Genomic DNA, 20,788 nt, shown 5'->3' with positions numbered 1-20,788 from the left:
TATTGATATTTACATCAGGCTTTTTATTCTTTTAGGCTGCAACCTGCATTTCCACACTTCTACAGCAGGTGGCAGTGTTGCATAGTTATGTAATTTAAACGGAACTGCACAAGTACTGAATGAAACTGCTATTAAGTCACACACATTTTCAGATGATTTACAGCCTTGGAATTTACAGTTTATGCATATCGAGACAAATTATGTCATTTAAACAGGATGGTTCAAAATTTTGTTGGTGGTTACTTGCTACTACTAATATGACCAAGTACTCAAAACAACCTAGGAATGAGTAGTGGCAAATTTTACACAGGCAGATACCACTTAAAGCTTATAGACACTGTGTCATGGAGCTGCTCAGTGACTGTCTAGTTCAAACAAGATAATCTCTTAAAACAGTGTTCAGCCCATATTTGCCCTTACACACAAACCCAGTGGCTCCTCTATCATTAGAGGGATTTGGATTTAACTCAAATAACAGCACTAAAAGGCTTCCAGGTTTTAAGTACACCTCAGAGAACTGGAGGACAGGAAAAACTGAGAATGTATTTGGCTCCACTGTGGAGGCCACAAACGGGGCCGAACCCAGCGGAGAATTGATGATTGTGAAGCTACCTAACCTGTGGTAACATACCTGATCCATCACCAGTTTACTGTCTAGTTGATCAGGCTGTTTGCTTCGGTTGGGTTTGATGCACCGAACAAAGTGTGGACTGGCAGCAAACATCTTCTCCATAAGGACAGCCAGGGAATGCTGTACGAACAAACACTTTTAGTTTCCAAACAATGTAAAGATGGTTAAATAAACATAGGCAGGGTCAAATTCATGAGTGAATGTCAGCGCCTAATTATGACAATCACAATGCAAAACTGCTAAATAGACCAAAAATTTGGCTTCACTTCAATATGGGGTGAAATATTAACTTCTTGACAGTGTTTTGAGAGATTTATCCACAGAATATAATATTTCTGATATATACAAACAAAACAAATAGATATGCAGATGCATTTACATACATTTGATTATAAGATGCATTTAATAAACTGGCATATAAAACATCCACTATGATTATATTTTTAAGCATAATTTACCTTGAATTGCGCACCAACAGACTGCTTCCTGGTTGAGTTAAAGTTGTCACCTGCAACTTGTAACTGAAATTGGTACACACAGGGTCACATGGTGAAACACTACATGATTCACTATCACTCATTTCAAAGGTAAGACTAATTTGTCATTTGTACAGCTAAATATATATTCTAAAAAATAAAAATCCAGCCTTTAAAGGTATTTGGGAAATACCACAAAATGTTTTAACAGGCACTCGAAAAGAGAACTGGTGTGTCAAAATCTTAGTTATACCTTGGCTTTCCTTGGCATCAGAGTGCCTGTTCGAGAAATTGTAGCTGAAAAAAAGAGGGAAAATATTAAATTAAAAAACACAACAATAGTTATGATGTATACATGAATGTGTGTGTACAGCACTTCGCATAAGTGAACACACCCATGCTAAAGTTGACTTAAAAGAGAAAAAAAAAAAAAAATCATGACTAAACGCTTTTGTTTGTTATTTCTGGTTTTACCATATAATCATCTGTGGACATCTAAAATATAATAAAGTAAATACTTTTTTAAAAAAACGGGTTTAAATTATATTGAATGTAGTAAAAATTAAAAGCATAATTATTATTAATATATATGATATTTCATTATTATAACTCCAATAAATGTATACACACACAAACAAACATACATTTACACAGACACACAAATACATACATATATGTATACATAACTTCATACACACACAAGAATAAAGACATATATGTACCGGTATATATAAATGAATCAATGTATGTAACGTATGTGAATGCATTTAATTTATTCACTTATGTTTTTTGTATATCTATCTATCTCTGTGTGTGTGTCCGTTTATTGCTGTTATAATATAGACGTGGCAATTCAGACCTGCGAACAAAACACTGAGTAGAGGAGTGACGCTGTTGATGAAGAGCTCACGAATGTTGGCTGGTATTGTGTCCCGGTTTTTCTCAAGGAAACCGCTTGCGTTGTATTGCACCTAAACAGACCACAAAAACACATTTCACGCAGGAATAATGGACACATTATGAAGACAAACACCCTTATTATTCCATCTGCTCTAGGAAAAATGGCACACAATCATTTAATTATTAACCAGCACTACAATACAGATTACACTCTTTGTTGAATGTACTGATCAGGTGACTTGTAAGGTAATGATGATGGCGGTGGTTTGTACTCACCTTCCCAGCGTAGTGCACAATAGTGAACAGAGGGGTGTGGTTTCGCACAACCTCAAAGTTGGGAGCCGCTTTAAATTTGCTGTTTAACTTGTCAACAAAATCTCGGTCAGTGGCCTGTGGGTGCAACAACGGTCACATGCACATAAACATTGTGTAATTAACTGCTATGCTTGAGATTCACTAGTCTCTCAAACGCAGTCACATGACTGTGTACTGTGTACTGTACGTATATGGAACAGAGCGTACGTTATCCGAGTAAAATGTCTCCACCGTACAAATATATTAAATAGGGATGGAATGAAAATTTAAATAAAATAGGTGAGGTTTGTAAAAAAAAAGGCATATATAGAGAGCCTAAGTCCTGCCCCTCCGCTTCCGGCTCATGGGACCTTATTTCGGAAAAAATATGAATGGTAGTCAATGGCGAGACACAACTTATCTTTTTATTCCGTCTGAAATGTGTCTCAATTTCACATATGATGTTTGTCAATTTAAAATATAATTCTGAAAGTCAAAAACGTCGCAGTTTGTCATAAAACAGAAGAGTAACATTTAGTTTTATGTGAAAATCTCTCAATGAATCTCCCGGGAAGCGAAACAACGAGTGAGATCCGCTGCTCGTGTGTGTGTGTAGTCTGGTACACAACACTCGTAACATTACGATTATAACGCAAGACTATAGAAACAATGACAGACATTAGCCTCAGTAAAGTTAGCTTCATTCATTGGGAGAAAATGTGCGCCTTTGGGGTTTGTAGTCTTTACGTATTTTCACAGGCTTATACCTCAACGGTTTTACATCAAACTGCGACTTTCTTTACTTTAAAATGTATCTATTAAATTGACGAACATCATATGCGTAATTCAGGGCACAATTCAAACGAGATCAAAATATTTATTGTCTCTCGCCATTGACTACCACACAATATTTTTCTGATATAAGGTCCCATGGTGGTCGACCGGAAGGGGAGGGACTTAGGCTCTTTAAAAAATATTTTCATTATATTTTTTTAATTTATAATTTTATATATATAATTTTAAAGATATTGCAATACTTGAATTAACTGATTTCAATTACAACACACTTAGGTATACAAGTATGTCCAAAGCAGACGCTTTGCATAAAAGCATTGGATAAAAATATTTTTAAAGCGGTTGGTTCAATGGAGGATTTGGCAACATGTTTTCTCTTTGCGTCTCAGGTTTCAGTTGGGAACACACACCTGAGGAAAGGCACTTTGCTCATCCAGCAGAGAGAGAATCCCGATGGGTTTCGTGAGGAACAGGTCCTGAAACGGGAATAAACCTGGCATGAGTGAATGAGTTCTCCATGCTAAACAGGCTGTTCTAGCTGACGGCGCTGAAGAATAATGTTACAATACAGGATACGCAGTGTTTGAGAGTTGAATACCACATGAATGTGAAATACATGCAAGTCTGCAGCTTTCAAAACAGGCGGCTACTGAGTTCCCCTAATTACAGGGCAGAGTTCATATTTACAGAGCAGATCGGCCCAGGGATCTCACGCGAGAACGGTGAAACAACCTTTAAGCAAAGACCACAGTTTCCTTTAGTTTCCAATTCAACGTGCTAAAGGATTCGGGTCAGAATGCATGCAGAAATTTGAGAGATTCTCTAAGCTACGTGTCCTGCTGTCAGCACTTCCTGTGTTTGGGATTTACCACACGGCCGTCAGCCAAACGCAGAGCTCGGGTGTATTTTTGGAGTCAGAGAGATGGAAAAATGGGGAAAAAAGTTGGAGAGAGTGCAGGACAATCACAGAGGGTGAAGGTTTTGGATGTAAACCTACCAGTATGGGCTTGTTGTCCTTGTAGGTTATGGTCTCCCATGTGATGCCTTCCTCTTTATATTCTTTCTGTTCCATCAAAAAAATGTGCTAGAGGAAAATGACATGGAAAATGTGATCATTGAGATTCATGGAGTGGCAAATCAAGTCCTATTGAAAGAATCGGCAGTGACCATGATCGAATGTGGCATTTAATGGCTCCTAACATCTGCTGCCTTGAGCTTTCCACACTATCGGCTGATATATCTTCAAGATTATTATGTGACACACTACATGAGTGTTTTCTTAATTTGTTTTTTGTTGTTGTTGCTATTTTACTGACAAAGAAAGTCCAAGATGAGACTTCAGATCAAACTTGAGTTGTAAATATGTCAGCATGTGCACTTGCCAAACCATGTCATATTTTTTTGTTTCATGAAATAGGCTTCCCTATATAAATGTCCAACTCTTAAAGGAGGAAATTCACTTTAAAAAAAAAACTTTTGCTGATAATTTACTCACCCCCATGTCATCCAAGATGTCCATGTCTTTCTTTCTTTAGTCGAAAAAGAAATTAAGTTTTTTGATGAAAACATTCCAGGATTTTTCTCCATATAATGGACTTCAATGGGAACCAAACGGTTCAAGGTCAAAAAGACTGTTTCAGTGCAAACTGCAAACTGTTGAAAGGTGATGAACGAGTTTGATGAACGAGTTCGAACAGGAGAGTCACGAACGCGCGTCACAGAACAGAGCGACCATTTGAGCTTATAAAACTTAAGCTTTGTTATTTTTTTATTAAATAAGCGATCGTTTCGCTTGATAAGACCTTTATTCATCGTCTGGAATCGTTTAAAGCCCTTTTAACAGTTTGCAGTCTGCACTGAAACGGTCTTTTGGACCTTGAACCGTTTGGTTCCCATTGAAGTCCATTATATGGAGAAAAATCCTGGAATGTTTTCATCAAAAACCTTCATTTCTTTTCGACTGAAGAAAGAAAGACGTGGATATCTTGGATGACATGGGGGTGAGTAAATTATCAGCAAAAGCTTTTTTTTAAAGTGAACTACTCCTTTAATAAAGCACTATGAAGGACTCACATGGTTGAAGAAGTACTGGAGCTGTTCGTTAGCTAGATTGATGCAGATCTGCTCAAACCGGTTCACAGCGAAGTTCTCGAAACCAAAGATGTCAAGGATTCCTGTGAATATGAAAAGAATAAACCTCAATGTCACATATCTTAGGTAAGAAATTATTGCGCTCTAAATGAACAAAAAATCATTTTTCTTCAGGTGCGTAAAACCCAGGGAATATGGACAACAACAAGGCGGCGGCTGGCCGTGATTGATTCAGTACAGACTACAGAAGTCTAGTCTATCAAAAAAAAATTGTATTCTATGGATTGCATCCTGCAAAAGGTGCACAAATTTCTCAGTCACAGCATGAACTGGTATATTTACCTATTTCATTAAGCTCCACGTCAAAATCTACATTAGGAGCAAGCTGCTCGTTGATTTTACTGACGATCCATCCGAAGACGCGACCGTAGGCCACTTTAGCGATGGAATCTCTGGCATCTGAAATGATCATTTAAAACAGATGCTGATCAATAAGAAAAGGGTCAAACACACCAGTGATGTCCCTCTGATGATGTGGTACCTTCAGCCTGCTGCTGGTTGTGGAGTCGCTGGATGGCCTCTCCTCGCGTCACTGACATGGTGCAGATCAGACTCTTCAGTAAATCCTCTTCCTGAACGCCAAACTGACCCTGGTCACAGAAAAAAAACAAAACACAAAATGCTTCATTTATTGTGGTTTTCCAAAGATTTTTGCCAAGAAGGATGCGTTTCTCATAGGGCTGAATGATTAATAAAAATAAAACCGAAATCGCCGTATGGCTTAATGCGATTATCGAATCACGAATGCTTTGATTTAAAGGGGTCATGAACTGGCTTTTTAAATTTTATTATATTGTTTTCTGAGGTCAACTTATGATGTCTGCTTGGTTTTTGCATTTAAAAACATCAAAATGAATCAGTAATAGGCTGTTTTATACCCTATTTTTGAGCCTAGCTGAAAAACGCTGGGTTTTTATGGGCGTCTCGCACTGAAGACTTGGAAGTAAACGCCCACTGCTGTGAGTGGAGAACAGTTTTGCATATTATAATGAGGTTCAACTCACCCGTTGGTGCACTTCGGGGAGATTGTTTTGAAAATGTGCAATGTTGTAAAATGGCAACCGGAATGATTCGCCCATACATGTTCGACTCAGAGTCCGTGTTGCACCATTCCTGTCAGATCCAATATAGACGGCACAGCACCGTTTTTTACTCTTAATCGGTCTGCAGATCCAGTCTTGTTTACAAAACAATCCTCAGTGAAATGAAGCGAACAGACGGGCGATGTTTTACTTCATCGGCTGGAAACGTCATTAAAAATAAAGTTTATCCATGCAGTCCTATTGGAATCCAGAGGAAGCTCATGCAGCAACTCTCTTCATCCACAACCAGACGCTGCACAATATTCTGTATCGCTCGGTAGATCAATCCGGTTTGTCATCACGAGGAAGGCATCTATGTTATTTAGCTATGCGTGTAATGCGCGAATCGGTGGGCGGGGCTAAACCGGCCGTGTTGAAGTAGGCGTTGATCTTCTTCTGCGGGGGTGGTGTTTTATCCTCTTTGACGTCATAGTTCCCCACTTTGAAAACGAGTCGTTTGCTGAGGCTTTTATTGGACTAACAAGGACGTTTTCAGTTCTGAAACTTTCTCGTCTGAGGTCATTCTCGTAATGACCTCTTAGAAGTCAAAAGCTCAAGGAAAATTTAATTTCTCAGTTCATCACCCCTTTAATTCATTGTAAAAGTAATTTTACTACATCTAGTTAATTTATATTCACTAATCCAAATATTCATAAAACAAGTTATAATTGATTATTAATATTTCTTTAGAGCTAATTTGCGTTCGGCTCTTGCGTTCAGATGCAAGATGGTTTTTGTGAACGCAATTATGTGAGACACTTCTGGGGGGGAATTAAAACAAATAATTGTGATGACAGATTTTGGATCAGGCGTATTTACATTTTGGCATTTTCATCCAACTTTTTTATGCAATATACTAAGATTTGAATAAAAATAGGTGGGTGAAACATGGCAAGTGTGAGCGGTTCAGAGCGGTTCGGTTCACAGTAAACACTGCTCCTCACAAACTCCATCTCTGCATCTGCTCAGAGTTTGGGTTGCTTTAAAAAAAGAACATGCACAGACCATCTTTCCGTACTTAATAATACGATTTAATTATAAAGTGCCTTTCCAAACTACATTTGTTTTCCTCAAAATTGTGCAGCCCTGTTTCTCCCAAAAAGTGCATACGCACCTGAGGTTAGATTCGGGATTGTTTTAAAGGAAAGTTATTTTAGAAAAAAAAAAAACAAAGAATGCTGAACATGTGCTGTCAGCTAAATCACAGACCAAATGAATTGTGCTACCAAAAAACACACACAAAAAAACAGGCCATGCCATTTTGAAAGAACAATGACTAGTCAAATTTGACCAAGACATAAATGTCATACAGGAAAGGTCAAGTTAATTTGTGCATTTAAATGCTGGGGGCCATTGTGGACACATGGACCGGATTGGGCCTTGTGCCTTTTGTTGTACCAATGTATATGTTAAAGTACGCCAAAGTAGATTTGATAAATGGAAATCGTCCTGTGTGAGGAAAATGCAGCGTGCAACTATTAACTCCCCCATACGTGTTAGGACGACCTAATGGAGTCTAAACATAGCCACTTCTGCGCTGTGTGTCTTATCGTAAAAGGCCAGATGTAGGCGGTGGCACGCCTCCTTCAGCTTGCCCTTATAAGAGTTTCTTTGTATGCACACAGGCCGTAATTCACCTGATTAAACAGTAGGGAGGTCGAGGTGACGCTTTAAGCGTCACTATTACTGTTGCTCATGGTTTGGCGTCAGGGATGTGAACAATTCTATAGCATTAAATATTAAAAGGTCTGCGTGTTCGTCATCCTTAAATGTTTTCTTAAATCATGCATGTCGTTGAGGAGAGTGTGCTGTTACTTTACTATGTGATCAGACCCAACCCTTTCACCAGCTGGACCACAAAACAGCTGAGAAAAAAAAAAAACTCATATGTAGGGGTGAGAAAATCATGCAGTTTTTCCCCCCTGTAAACAACCACACAGAACACATTAGCAACAAACAAAAAGTAAAAAATTGTGGATCATTGCTCTTTTGAGAAAAAAGCTCCAGCATTGACGAATTTATGCACCCTGAGTCAGTAAAGCACAGTGATTTTTATTTTCCCCAGTTTTTTGGAAACAATTTTATTTCTAATAATCCTTTAGGTGAGTGTGTATGTATGTGTGTAAATATATATATATATATATATATATATATATATACACACTCACCTAAAGTATTATTAGGAACACCATACTAATACTGTGTTTGACCCCCTTTCTCCTTCAGAACTGCCTTAATTCTACGTGGCATTGATTCAACAAGGTGCTGAAAGCATTCTTTAGAAATGTTGACCCGTATTGATAGGATAGCATCTTGCAGTTGATGGAGATTTGTGGGATGCACATCCAGGGCACGAAGCTCCCGTTCCACCACATCCCAAAGATGATCTATTGGGTTGAGATCTGGTGACTGTGGCGGCCATTTTAGTACAGTCAACTCATTGACATGTTCAAGAAACCAATTTGAAATGATTCCAGCTTTGTGACATGGTGCATTATCCTGCTGGAAGTAGATGGGGACATGGTGGCCATAAAGGGATGGACATGGTCAGAAACAATGCTCAGGTAGGCCGTGGCATTTAAATGATGCCCAATTGGCACTAAGGGGCCTAAAGTGTGCCAAGAAAACATCCCCACACCATTACACCACCACCACTGATCACGATTAATCGTTGCCCAGCCCTAATATATATAGACCATTTCACAAGATGTAAACAACACTGGTCCAGAAACACTTCCTGTTTCAGTTTGTAACCGTTTTCTTTATTTCACATGTAAATAAAACATCTTAAAGATGTTGTTGACCTTTTTTATTCAGTTTTACATGTTGGTTGTATTTTATCCCAGCTTTTGTGTAGTGTTAAAAAACTGAAACAGGAAGTGCTTCTGGACCAGTGTTGTTTACATCTTGCAAAATTATATATGTATATATATATATATATATATATATATATATATTGCATATCCCTAAGTTATGTTCATCTTTTAAATATTTCGTTGCCTAACTAATTTTGAGTGCATTTAATATATATATATAAATTTGGTTCTATTTTTCAGATAAAAATGGTTCTAAGCAAAAAGGGGGGTGGGGGAGGTTTGCTTTGCTTCATAGGGCAGCAAATTTGTCCAAAATGTTTATTATAGACCATTTCACAAGATAACAACAACACTGGTCCAGAAGCACTTCCCGTTTCAGTTTTTTAACACTACATAAAAGCTTGGATACAATACAACCAACAGAACATGTAAAACTGAATAAAAAAGTTAAAAAAACATCTTTAAGATGTTTTCTTTACATGTGAAATAAAGAAAATAGTTACAAACTGAAACAGGAAGTGCTTCTGGACCAGTGTTGTTTACATCTTGTGAAATGGTCTATAATAATAACAATTAATTAAGTAAATATCTTTAAACAAAAAAATAAATATTATTACTATTGTTATTAGCTCTGAGACACTGAAAACACTAAATTATAAGCTGCTTGTGTGTAAACCAACACAGTGCTGCACTTCCCTCTGAAACACGCAGCACATATATTTATTTAAATTAAATCACAGCCTTTGTGAGTTGAAAACCATACTGAGCTATATCGCGATTTAGCGCTATCCACGACTTTTCCAGACCATTATTTGCTTTTGGGAAATGCAGCCCAGGTTGATCAACTATATTCCTTTGTCTATTTCATGCATCAGTACAAGCATTTGCACCGCAAGGTATTCAGAGTTTGAGATTCAAACTCTTCTTTCCAGTTGTCTTCACACTTGCACACTAAAAATAGCACTGTTGTTAAAAATGCATTTAATGGTGGTTGAGAGCTGTCACATCTACTGACGAGTGTCATGAGGACACGTGAATTGTGACCAGTTGTGTGTTGCCGCACATCTGCAAGAAGTGCAAACAGGAAACTCACTGCAGTAGCTTTTAGCCAGCCGCGTGACGTCTCTGACACCTTCAGTGCGTCGCTGTCTGTTGTTTCAAAAGTGATGTTACCCAGGGACAGAATGCCAGCAAGAATAGTCATCATGTCCACCTTTTCCTACAAACGAGATGAAGAGAATGTGAAACGGGAAAGGTAAAGAAATACATTAAAAATGGTGTGAAACTTAACAGCATTCGCAAACATCTTTTTGTAGTTCACCTCAATGGTACTGTGGTGTAAAAATGATCAAATATTAAAAGTAGCATCTATATTCTAATAAATCTGTATAACTATAAAATCATAAACAGTACCAGTCAAAAGTTTGGAAACGTTACTATTTTTAATATTTTTTGGAAGAAGTCTATTCTGCTTATAAAGCTTACATTTATTTGACAAAAAACAACAACAAAAAACAAATATTATAACATGTGAATATATAGTAGTGTAATTTATTCCTGTGTATAATATTTTATCATGTAACACTGAAGACTGGATTAATGATTCTGAAAATTCAGCTTTGCATCAAAGGATTAAATTATATTTTAAAGTATATTAAAATAAAAAAATCATTATTTTTATTTTTTTACATTACATTTCTTACATTATTTTAATTATATTCATGTAAAACCTTCATTTAAAAGTTTATAAACCTGTTTGCACACTGGTTTTGCGGTTGTTTGTGCTTTGTTCTATAGTAAATGAAATGAATTACTAATGTAATAAGTAAATGTTATTTAAAGTTGCAGATGAAGCATTTATTCAAACCACAGGACACCTGCTTGAGTTTAGTTCTTACCTGCTCTTCAAATCCAACCATGTCCATGGCGTTACACACCTCAGCATATTTCACACGCCAGGCCTGCACTACGTCTTCCTGCCCAAACCTGCCATTCAAATAACTGACAAGAACAAAAATATGTAACCCAAAACTATTGACTATATTGACCCACAACACTATATTAATTCCTAAAAAACTGGCTAAATTGGGCTAACTGCTAGTTTTTTAGGAATTAATATTGTGTTGTGGGTCAATTTGACATGCTGTTGTCAATTATTTATTTATTTTTGACATTTTATTTTTATAAACTTTTTATAATTTAGGTCATGAATGTCCATGCAAAGTTTCAACACAGATAAAGACTCTACAATCTTTAGAAACTACGAATTGTGTTGGGGGTCAAATTTACCTTTTGTTTCCATGTAATTTACCAAAAAGCAAACGGAGAACCTTTACTGTAGGTTGTAAAAGGCTACGAAATATATGAAAACTTTATTCAAAACTGAAGACTCGTCAGAAAGGTGATTTATAGGCGAGTTATAGGCTATAATAAATGTGTCTGAAAAAATAGCGAGGCATTTTAATTGTTTATTAATAAACTATTGTTTTCTAAATCAGTGTCTCCATCTCTGCTGTTAGCGGATGCATCTTTAGAGAGAAATGCGCATTTCATACGAAATACATAATTCGATTTCGATTCAAATTTGGGACATTTCGAGCATTAGCCTACAGAGGTGATATTTTGTTTCAGTTAAGGGCAGGCATAATAAGCTTTAGCTTCCGCCTGCACCTGGTCATCTATAGTATTTATGTTTCGAATGTTTTGATTGATTGATTGAATGATCTGTAAATGACCAAACCGAATAAATGAAATGAAAATGAGTTCTCGCGCTCCAGTTCACGGAGATCATGAAACCGCTCCTGATTGTTTTATTTTATTTTACAAAAGCGTTTTTTTTTGTTATTGTGAGTTTACAAAAACAAAGTTAGTGGCGAATAATGTATTATTATTTTCTGTATGACCAGAAATGATAGAGTATTTTACGTTGTTTCCACTGTTGATAGGAAAACGAAAGCGCCCACGCCCACGTGCCGTGCAGTGCGCGCTCCACACTCCGCACACACACTTGGACAGGGTATGCGTCAAAATCTTGTGTTTATTTGTTCTTAGCCCAGTATTATTATTGTCTAACCTGTATTATGAATGACATTTGACAAATTGCTTTGTTCCTTTTTTGGATAAAAGCGTCTTCTAAATATGTAGCCTAATAAAAGTTATAATAATGATAATTATTATTATTTGCGTACATGGACCCCAAACACACCACGTCTTCTAGGTCAGGTGACTGTAAATGCACGAAAACTGTTTCTATTTGCAATACATTCCTTTTTCGTAATGCCTGAAAAACAACCTCATGCGAGCATAAAATCTGAGCGTAAAAATCAGCGTTTTTGCGAAATTGACATGTTCCCATTGTGCGTTTTTTCAATTCAATTTTCAAACTTGCAAATCAAATCTTACTCCAACTGTTTACATTATGCTTTTGTCTTTTATGCCTGTGTTTGTGTGTATTTAATTGAACATTATCTGTAACCGTCACAAGTACTAAAACCTAGCAGTTAATTAATAATAATCATATAGTAAATGCATATATTTGTATACATATACAAATCATATAGTAATCATATAGTGGAATACAGTAAATTATAAGCAAAGATTAATGTGTTTATAGTTCATATCACACACCATATGCACTCCTGTAACTTTCAGCGGAAAAAATTTAAAAAGTGCAGTGATGACCTCACACCACTGTGGGCATCTCATTAACACGATATTACGGTGGTGCAGTTGAGTGGTTTCAAATGTGGCTCATCCAATCTTAGTATCATCTGACAATGTTTTGTATCGACCTTTTACACAATGAACACTGTACTAGCAACATGCCGTTCGCGACACAAATAGTTCAGTAGGAGGCGACGTGTGACACACCTCCAATAAACTACACCATTGTTAAAATGCTAATCTATGACATGCATCGTAAACAATGTGGCTGATCCTGTTTTTACGAATGCATGACATCACTGATGACTCACCGGTAGTGTGTAGGATCCAGGAGGCCATATATCTCTTTATCCTCAATGGAAATGCCGGCCAACATAAAGTAGAAGATGTGGAAGTTCTGCTCACCCTCATCCTGGTGAACCACACGGGATTTCTCCAGGAGGTACTCGTTGATTTTGGCCCCTTTCACTACAAGGACATCAAAATTCAAGTTAATGTTCAATCGAAGAATACTGAATTGGTTTATTGGTAAAGAAACACACCCAGTGGAAGCTGCCAAGTTGTATGATCCATTACGGTCAGAGAGAAGAGTGTTATCTTATCTTATCTTAACAAACCTGAAGAGTTCTGGAAGCGAAGTTGGATATATTTCCCGAAGCGACTGCTGTTGTCATTCATGACCGTCTGAGCATTTCCAAAGGCCTCGAGCAGTGGATTCACCTATTTCAACACAATCAGACACACTCATGTTAGAGGTAGACAGAATCTAAACAGAAAAAAGAATAAATCCCAGAATGCACCACAAAAGTGGATCGGGAGAATGTCTACGTTTTGGTCACAACACCAACCGTCATACTTGCATTTTTTTTTTCTTCATAGTTTTCTTAGCAAATATGTAATAGCATGTAAATACTGTTGTGGAACATTGGGCCTCATTCATTAACAATTAATAAATAATGTATGAGAGAAAGCTGGGTGTACGGCTATTTCCACACAAAACATGGCATCACGTCAGGTCACCCCAATGGCCATATGTGTTACTTTTTTCTTTTTCTTTTTTTTTTACATACCTTTAGAACAACCGAATCAACACCAATTGGGATCATATAAACCCCAAAGATAAATTGAGGTATCATACTGACTAATTGATAAAGAAATAACACTGAATTACATGTTTTTGATGATTTTTCTGACTCCAGTTACAGAGGGTGTGGGTTGATGCTGTTTTGCACAAATTGAACCAATCAAATACGAAAAGGCTGACACAATAATCACAAGTAGTATATCAAGTTACTTTGCTGTGTTCTGTACCTCTATCATTTATAAACAGTTATATTTTTGATGAAGCCGATGAATCTCTGAGATTGTCATGAAAACACCCGGCCGATTAATTAAAGCATATTCAAGGGCAAATGCAGGAGTCGGTTTGATCTTTGCTGCGCAGCACTAGACTAGACACTAGAGATCTTACAATTCACAAGTGAGTGTTCGAGATGTGGTCCGACTCGAAGCCAGTTGTCGACTGTGGACGCAGTGCAAGCGTCGACTGAAAACGCCCCAGGTAAACTTTAGTCAGGTGTGTAGGGAAAATCTACAATACGATCCAAACCCATAAGACTTTTGTTCATCTTCAGAACACAAATGAAGATCTTTTTGATGAAATTTGAGAGCTTTCTATCCTTCCATTGACAGCCTAAGAAACTACCACTTTCAAGGCCCAGAAAGGTAGTAAAGACATCATTAAAGTAATACATGCGAGGTTTAAGTTCAATTATATGAAGTGACGCAAAATAAATTATTTACCCCTTTTATTTACCAAATATGAATCTCCAACGGACATTCACAAAAGTAGTATGATGCATGCGTGTTGTGTTGTCCCGAGAGAGGACGCTGTCGTGTGAATGCGTGTCGGAGATTAATATTTTGTAAATAAAGTGGAAAATTAGGTTTTTCAGCACAAACTTGTCATTTCATAAAATTTAGGTTATACCACTGGAGTCACATTGATTACTTTAATGATGTCTTTACTAGGGCTGGACGTATTGACACAAATTTCACAATTCGATTCCGATTCAATTCAATATTGATTATTTTGGATATCAAGTACAATACATGGCAAATTTTCTCTAATGCTGTGAACTTTGGGAGTCTACTAGGCTTCATTAGCCTACTATAATATTGAATGTAAAAAATAACTGATTTGTACACAAACACTTAAATTACATTTATTTATTTGTAATAATTAAGTTATATGAAATATAAACATTTAAATGGTGGCTGTCATAAAAACCTGGCGGATTTACTCAAACATGCATTAAATATTGAATAACATTAAAAATTGTGATATGAAATATGGTGCATATATTTAGCAAAATGTTCCTCTCTAAGTTATTTTTCTAGCTAACTAACGAGTTTATTGTCACTGAACATGTTTTTTCTGAGGTGAATGTGACATTACATGACGCTGTTTTACTAACATCTTTCCACGGTTGAAACTAGGGGTGGGCGATATGGCAAAAATATCATATCACAATTTTTTATCACGATTCTAGCCTATTTTAAGTTGGTTTTACTATTTTGCAAGTGGCTGTTCATTACAGCCATACTAATGTCCCTATGTTAAAAACAAAGCCTTAGGTAACAAAAGAAAAAAGAAAGGCATACATTTAGGCCAGAGGCGAAGATAATAATCTTTGTCATTATTTTCTTTGTTATAAAAATTAAAAATAAGACAAGATAAACATTACACAAATTAATATTCAAATTAAATAAATAGTGCTTTATTTTTTCAGATACAGTAGGTGTATTTAGCAGTAGCATTGAAGAAAGTAATTAAATGAACAAATATAAAATTAAAGCACTGCATAGACTTCACTAAATAAATAATTGATTCTTATTAAAGCTACTATTAAAGTTCAGTCAGTGAGTGATTTTCTCCTGGTGTTTTTTGTTTGTTTGTTTGTTTGTTTGTTTGTTTTGTTTTATTAACACTAAAGGGATAGTTCCCTCAAAAATGAAAATAGTTACTCTCTCAAAATGTTTTAAACCCGAATAAGTTTCTTTCTTCTGTTGAAAATAAAAGTTATTTTGAATAATGTGGGTAACCGAACAGTTGCTGGTCCCCCTATATTTTTTTTTCTCTCCTGGAAGTTGTTTGGTTACCCACATTAAAATAAAAAATGTCTTTTGTGTTCAGCACAAGAAATAAATTAATACAGGTTTGGAACAATATTAGGGTGATTAAATAATAACAGATTTTTGTTTGTTTTGTTTGTGAACTATCCCTTTACGTACATGCGGCAGTAGTATTTACTCCTGTCGCTTTTAGACCAGCACGCGGCGCGTTTAATATAGACGCATATATATTACACCAGATATTCTCTCAAATGTTTGCTTTCACTTTAGACATAGCCTGTTTATGTAAACATTGTGTGTATTTAACAGTATTAGCATAATGAGACCAGTATTCAGACGCTGTTTGACAGGCTTCTGGTGCCTGTGAGCGTCGGGGGTATGGCAGCGATATACGTTAGAACAGCGCATCAGCACGTGAATTAAATGTTTAACCGGCAAGGCTTATGCAAATAATGAGCTTTTGTGAATTGCAGTGTCCCGTACCCATTCATTAACGTGTGATGTGTAGGCTACGTCGCGTTGTACAGTTGAGAGACGGAGGCGGCAGAACTGAACTGATAGAATGCACTGTAACACGATACTACGATATTTCTTCAAAAGCAGATCGTGGAGACATTTTAATCGTCCACGATTAAAAATCGTGATATCGCACACCCTTGAAACATTGATTGACCGATTCCATGTGACATGATACAGATTTCGATAAGTTGTGCTTTTAGTTAACACACTTTCAGATGCCCATTCAGGTTTATTTCACGCTGTAACTGGTATTATTAAGGCGGAAGAGAAGATCATGAGCACCAAAACGGTATTTATGTTTTTGAATTTCGTAAGAAAATGGACGTAATTTGAACTTTGACTTTGTTAGAGTTGGTTTCATATCAATTGTAAAAAAGCACAAAGATTTTTGCAATTTATTGGATGGGATGCGCACTACAATGTTCCATTCATTCATCGACTAAAAAACAGGATGACTAGCCTAATCGATTCATGGGATTTAAGAATCGACATCGGTTCAATTAAAATCGAGAAATCTGTATTTTTTTACCCAGCCCTAGTCTTTTTCTAGCTTTAGGCCTTGAAAGTGGTAGTTGCTTAAGCATTTTAGGGGTGAACCAACCCAGTTTAAACTGTGTTCAGTCTGCCATCATTTGGAAATCAAACATTTCTCATCAAATTCTTCCAAGAGCAAATAATCTTTTGATTGTATATAGCTCTATACTCTTACTGTATGTCAACTATCGACTCATTTGTTTTTGTTTTTAATTTTGTTTTTAGGAAGGAATTTTAGGATGCATTTTATCTGAGAACAATTTTTTTCATATTATATCTATTAACTAAGAGCAATAAGACTTTCCTCTGGACCCATTTTGACAACTCCATGAATCAACAGCAAAACAAGAAAACTGGGAATCTCGACTGCCAAATTTCTGCTTTGTTCTGGAGATCCTAAAACTAGTTATTCCACTTTAGGAGGCGAGAACAAAGTTTGCACACAAACACACACACCTCCATGCACACGTACAGTATAAAAACAGCACATATTCTTCAAGATAAGAGTGTGAAGCCTGAAAGCACCTCACATATTCTAAGGACAGGATGTTATGTGTTATAAGGAAGCATATGTGCAAAAACGAGAAGTCATATCTGGCAAAAGTCACCAAGTCCATGCAAATGGGGTCAAAACTGCATCAAACCTTGATCGGTAGCTTGAACTTCTCAGATGTATCTCTGAACTCCCCCTGACATCCGGTCTAATTGAGAGTACTCTGAGACAAGGGGAAATGCTAATTTACATTTGTAATAGTTTGGAAACCTTTGTGAACACTTTGGCAGTCTGTTTGAGTGCTCAGACATGTCAAAATCTTGGCTTAACCAACTACCACTGGCAAATTCAGGAAACACTTAAACGTTAACAGAAGATCCCGATGTTTTAGTATTATTAGGAAAAATCGATTCTGATCAGTATTTGCTGAACGCAATTATATCGATACAGTAGCGCAATACTGCAATATTTAATTATAAAACAAATGATCTGTTTACTTCCAGGGTTCTCTCTGAGTTTACTCTGATAATTTACATTGCGTATTACATCCACAAGATGCTTTGTTGTCATGCATTTAACAGCAAATTCAAATGAACATGGCTTCACCATCACAACCGGTTGTACACAACGCTCTGTCTTCTTACAAATCGAAAGTCTGGGTACATTTCGGTGTCCAACTAAAAGCGAATAGTAAAGATGTCGAGAGTGGTGCACGATATATCGGCCTCCGATATAATATCGGTCAATTTTTTACACATCGGTATAGTTCCGAAGTCAAAATAGAGGCGATGTGAACAAGCCGATAATCATTCCTGTGTATTTGATGAGTGTGTAGATGTGAATGTGGGGGCGGGATGTTTGTTTTTGCACGAGCGCAAAACATACGTTTCATATATATTTAAATAATATGTTTTTTTCTATGTTGATTAGCTATATGAAAAGGGAACCGCATGAGATGAGTAAGGATCATAAGATGCCCAATAGCCTATATCGAAAACATTTGAATTGGGTCAGACATAATTTTGGCCACATATTAAGTTTTGTTTTGTAGAAAGCCTTTTTTTAAAGTAAAATTCATTTTATATAAATTGTATCTTAATTTTTATCAATGTTTCATCAACAAATTGCATGGATTAATAAATAAGAAGGAAATATAGTAGACAATATAATTAGGACATGGAGGCGCCGGCGAGTGAACTGGAAGCGTCTCATACCGAAAACACTAGTTTATTTAATAAAAATTTCAAATGTTTAATGCATAATCCTTACTTTGGCCGGTTCTTTGTGACAAAGTTTTAGCTCCTTTACAAGATTAGCATAGTACTCCCCTTGAGACTTTCTGTTCTTTAAGATTGGGTGCGAACACAAAACCTTCTTTTCTGTCTTTTAAAGGGGTCATGAACTGGCTTTTTAAATTTATTATATTGTTGTCTGCGGTCAACTTATGACGTTCGATTGGTTTTTGCATTTAAAAACATCAAAATGAATAAGTAATAGGCTATTTTGTAACCTAGTTTTGAGCCTAGCTGAAAAACGCTGGGTTTTCATGGGCGTCTCACACTGTCAACTTGGAAGTAAACGCCCACTGCTGTGAGTGGATAACAGTTTTGCATATTATAATATATTGTAATGCGCGAATCGGTGGGCGGGGCTAAACCGGCCGTGTTGAAGTGGGCGTTGATCTTCTTCTGCAGGGGTGGTGTTTTATCCTCTTTGACATCGTAGTTCCCCACTTTTAAAAACGAGTCGTTTGCAGAGGCTGGTGTCAATAAAAGCTTTTATTGGACTAACAAGGACGTTTTCACTTCTGAAGCTTACTCGATATTCTTATAATATGATGACCTCTTAGATGTCAAAAGCTCAAGGAAAATTTGATTTCTCAGTTCATCACCCCTTTAAAGGAAATGAAAAGCTTGTCTTCACTGGATGATGATGATGATGATGATGATGAAGTGTTCATGTCTTCTCAGCTGTCGGCGCGAAGGTTTTGGAATGTTGAAATTCCGAACGTCGCAAATTCGCGCCGTGACCATGTGAATGGTTTTGACGTGAACTATTCGCACATGAACTATTCGCTTTTCCGTTAAGTTTTTTCATTACGTGTCTGGTGTGAAAGGGCCTTTATTTCCTCATTTTTTGTAATGCCTTTGAATAATATGGGGAATATGAATCGCAATATATCGCAATACTTGCTGTATCGCAATATGTTAAGAATCGCAATAATATTGAATCGTGGCCCAAATATCGCAATACTATCAAATAGTCACATTTTTGCCAATTCCCACCCTTAATTATTAGCATAAGCATTCAACAATGATGGTACAAAACTGTTTGTTTTGAGAGCCAATACTTAACTACCAATAATAGTTCACTTCCCACAATGATTGTTTATAACATTCAAATAACGCAAACGATACAGTCTAGAGATAAAACGTTTTCAACAAGAAATTAAACGTCTTTAAGAACATTTTACTAATGTTCCTGGACAATTTAACGTTACCATAGTCAAAACCTAAAGCATTCTGACAACATTAATTTGTTTATGTATGTGGTGGATCTATGTAGACTTATGTAAAGTAGATATCCGGTGTTAAATTGCATTTGACTGCATATTAAACACTCTCTGCCATATTTATCACTCTCTCTGCTGGTTCTGCAGACAAAGATCATGAACCAGCAGGGAAAATACAATTATGCTAACTATAAAGACTAAGAACTGCCTAACATCAATAGGCTATGTGTTATTAGTGGGGTTTGAAAATAACCAACCATTATGAGTTTTCTCAAGAAACATCATGAGATTCAGTCATTTGTTCAGAAAGTTTCTCAAAACACGTCAACACACTGTTTAAGGTTCTTTCTCATTTCATCAGAAATGCGCATGACATGCCTTCAACAGTTTAAGATTAAGACACTTCACTTCCTGAAAGTGCATCTCACTATAATGTCAGCAAATTCAATGATCTGAAGCAACACAAGAAACTTATATTGCTATCTTAGTTTACACCTGGTGTTTCCACTAATCAAAGAGATATTGTGTAATCGACAAATTAGTCAACCTGCGTGTTGAAACCAGAAATACATGACATGTGCAATGGAAACTGGATGTTTTGTAATGTGTACATTGTACATGTGTGAGTGGCAGATATAAATTTCATTCATTGTGAGCGTGACAACAAGGAAATGTGTTTTACAGCATCAGCTACGACCTATATAGGGAGGGTCAGAAGGTAAAAGATGATATCATATCACAACACTAAACCGAACCAGGAAAAAAAAATGCACTTTGATTAAGGAAC

General features: G+C 36.5%; 1 protein-coding gene and 1 long non-coding RNA gene across 2 annotated transcripts in view; one reads left to right on the top strand and one right to left on the bottom strand.

Moving 5' to 3' along the window:
• LOC148969471 (uncharacterized) overlaps nucleotides 1-20,788 on the top strand; it is a 364,565-nt gene that overhangs the window by 29,634 nt on the left and 314,143 nt on the right. The window lies entirely within an intron of this gene.
• The window catches only part of unm_sa41569 (un-named sa41569), a 46,037-nt gene that overhangs the window by 20,969 nt on the left and 4,280 nt on the right, over nucleotides 1-20,788 (bottom strand). The window contains exons 5-18 of the mRNA XM_089126195.1: nucleotides 13,426-13,528; nucleotides 13,120-13,276; nucleotides 11,044-11,146; nucleotides 10,239-10,364; nucleotides 5,729-5,837; nucleotides 5,530-5,646; nucleotides 5,170-5,270; nucleotides 4,094-4,180; nucleotides 3,507-3,572; nucleotides 2,284-2,397; nucleotides 1,967-2,078; nucleotides 1,361-1,404; nucleotides 1,090-1,152; nucleotides 632-751 (exon numbers count right to left, since the gene is read on the bottom strand). Of these exons, the coding sequence (XP_088982321.1) occupies nucleotides 632-751; nucleotides 1,090-1,152; nucleotides 1,361-1,404; nucleotides 1,967-2,078; nucleotides 2,284-2,397; nucleotides 3,507-3,572; nucleotides 4,094-4,180; nucleotides 5,170-5,270; nucleotides 5,530-5,646; nucleotides 5,729-5,837; nucleotides 10,239-10,364; nucleotides 11,044-11,146; nucleotides 13,120-13,276; nucleotides 13,426-13,528 (1,422 nt within the window). The remainder of the gene's footprint in view (nucleotides 1-631; nucleotides 752-1,089; nucleotides 1,153-1,360; nucleotides 1,405-1,966; nucleotides 2,079-2,283; nucleotides 2,398-3,506; nucleotides 3,573-4,093; nucleotides 4,181-5,169; nucleotides 5,271-5,529; nucleotides 5,647-5,728; nucleotides 5,838-10,238; nucleotides 10,365-11,043; nucleotides 11,147-13,119; nucleotides 13,277-13,425; nucleotides 13,529-20,788) is intronic.

Source organism: Pimephales promelas, chromosome 23 (assembly GCF_988280905.1).
Source record: "Pimephales promelas chromosome 23, fPimPro1.hap1.1, whole genome shotgun sequence".
Taxonomy (NCBI): Eukaryota; Metazoa; Chordata; class Actinopteri; order Cypriniformes; family Leuciscidae; genus Pimephales; species Pimephales promelas.
The sequence above is the reverse complement of the archived record's forward strand: the minus strand, read 5'-3'. Positions and strand labels throughout refer to the sequence as shown.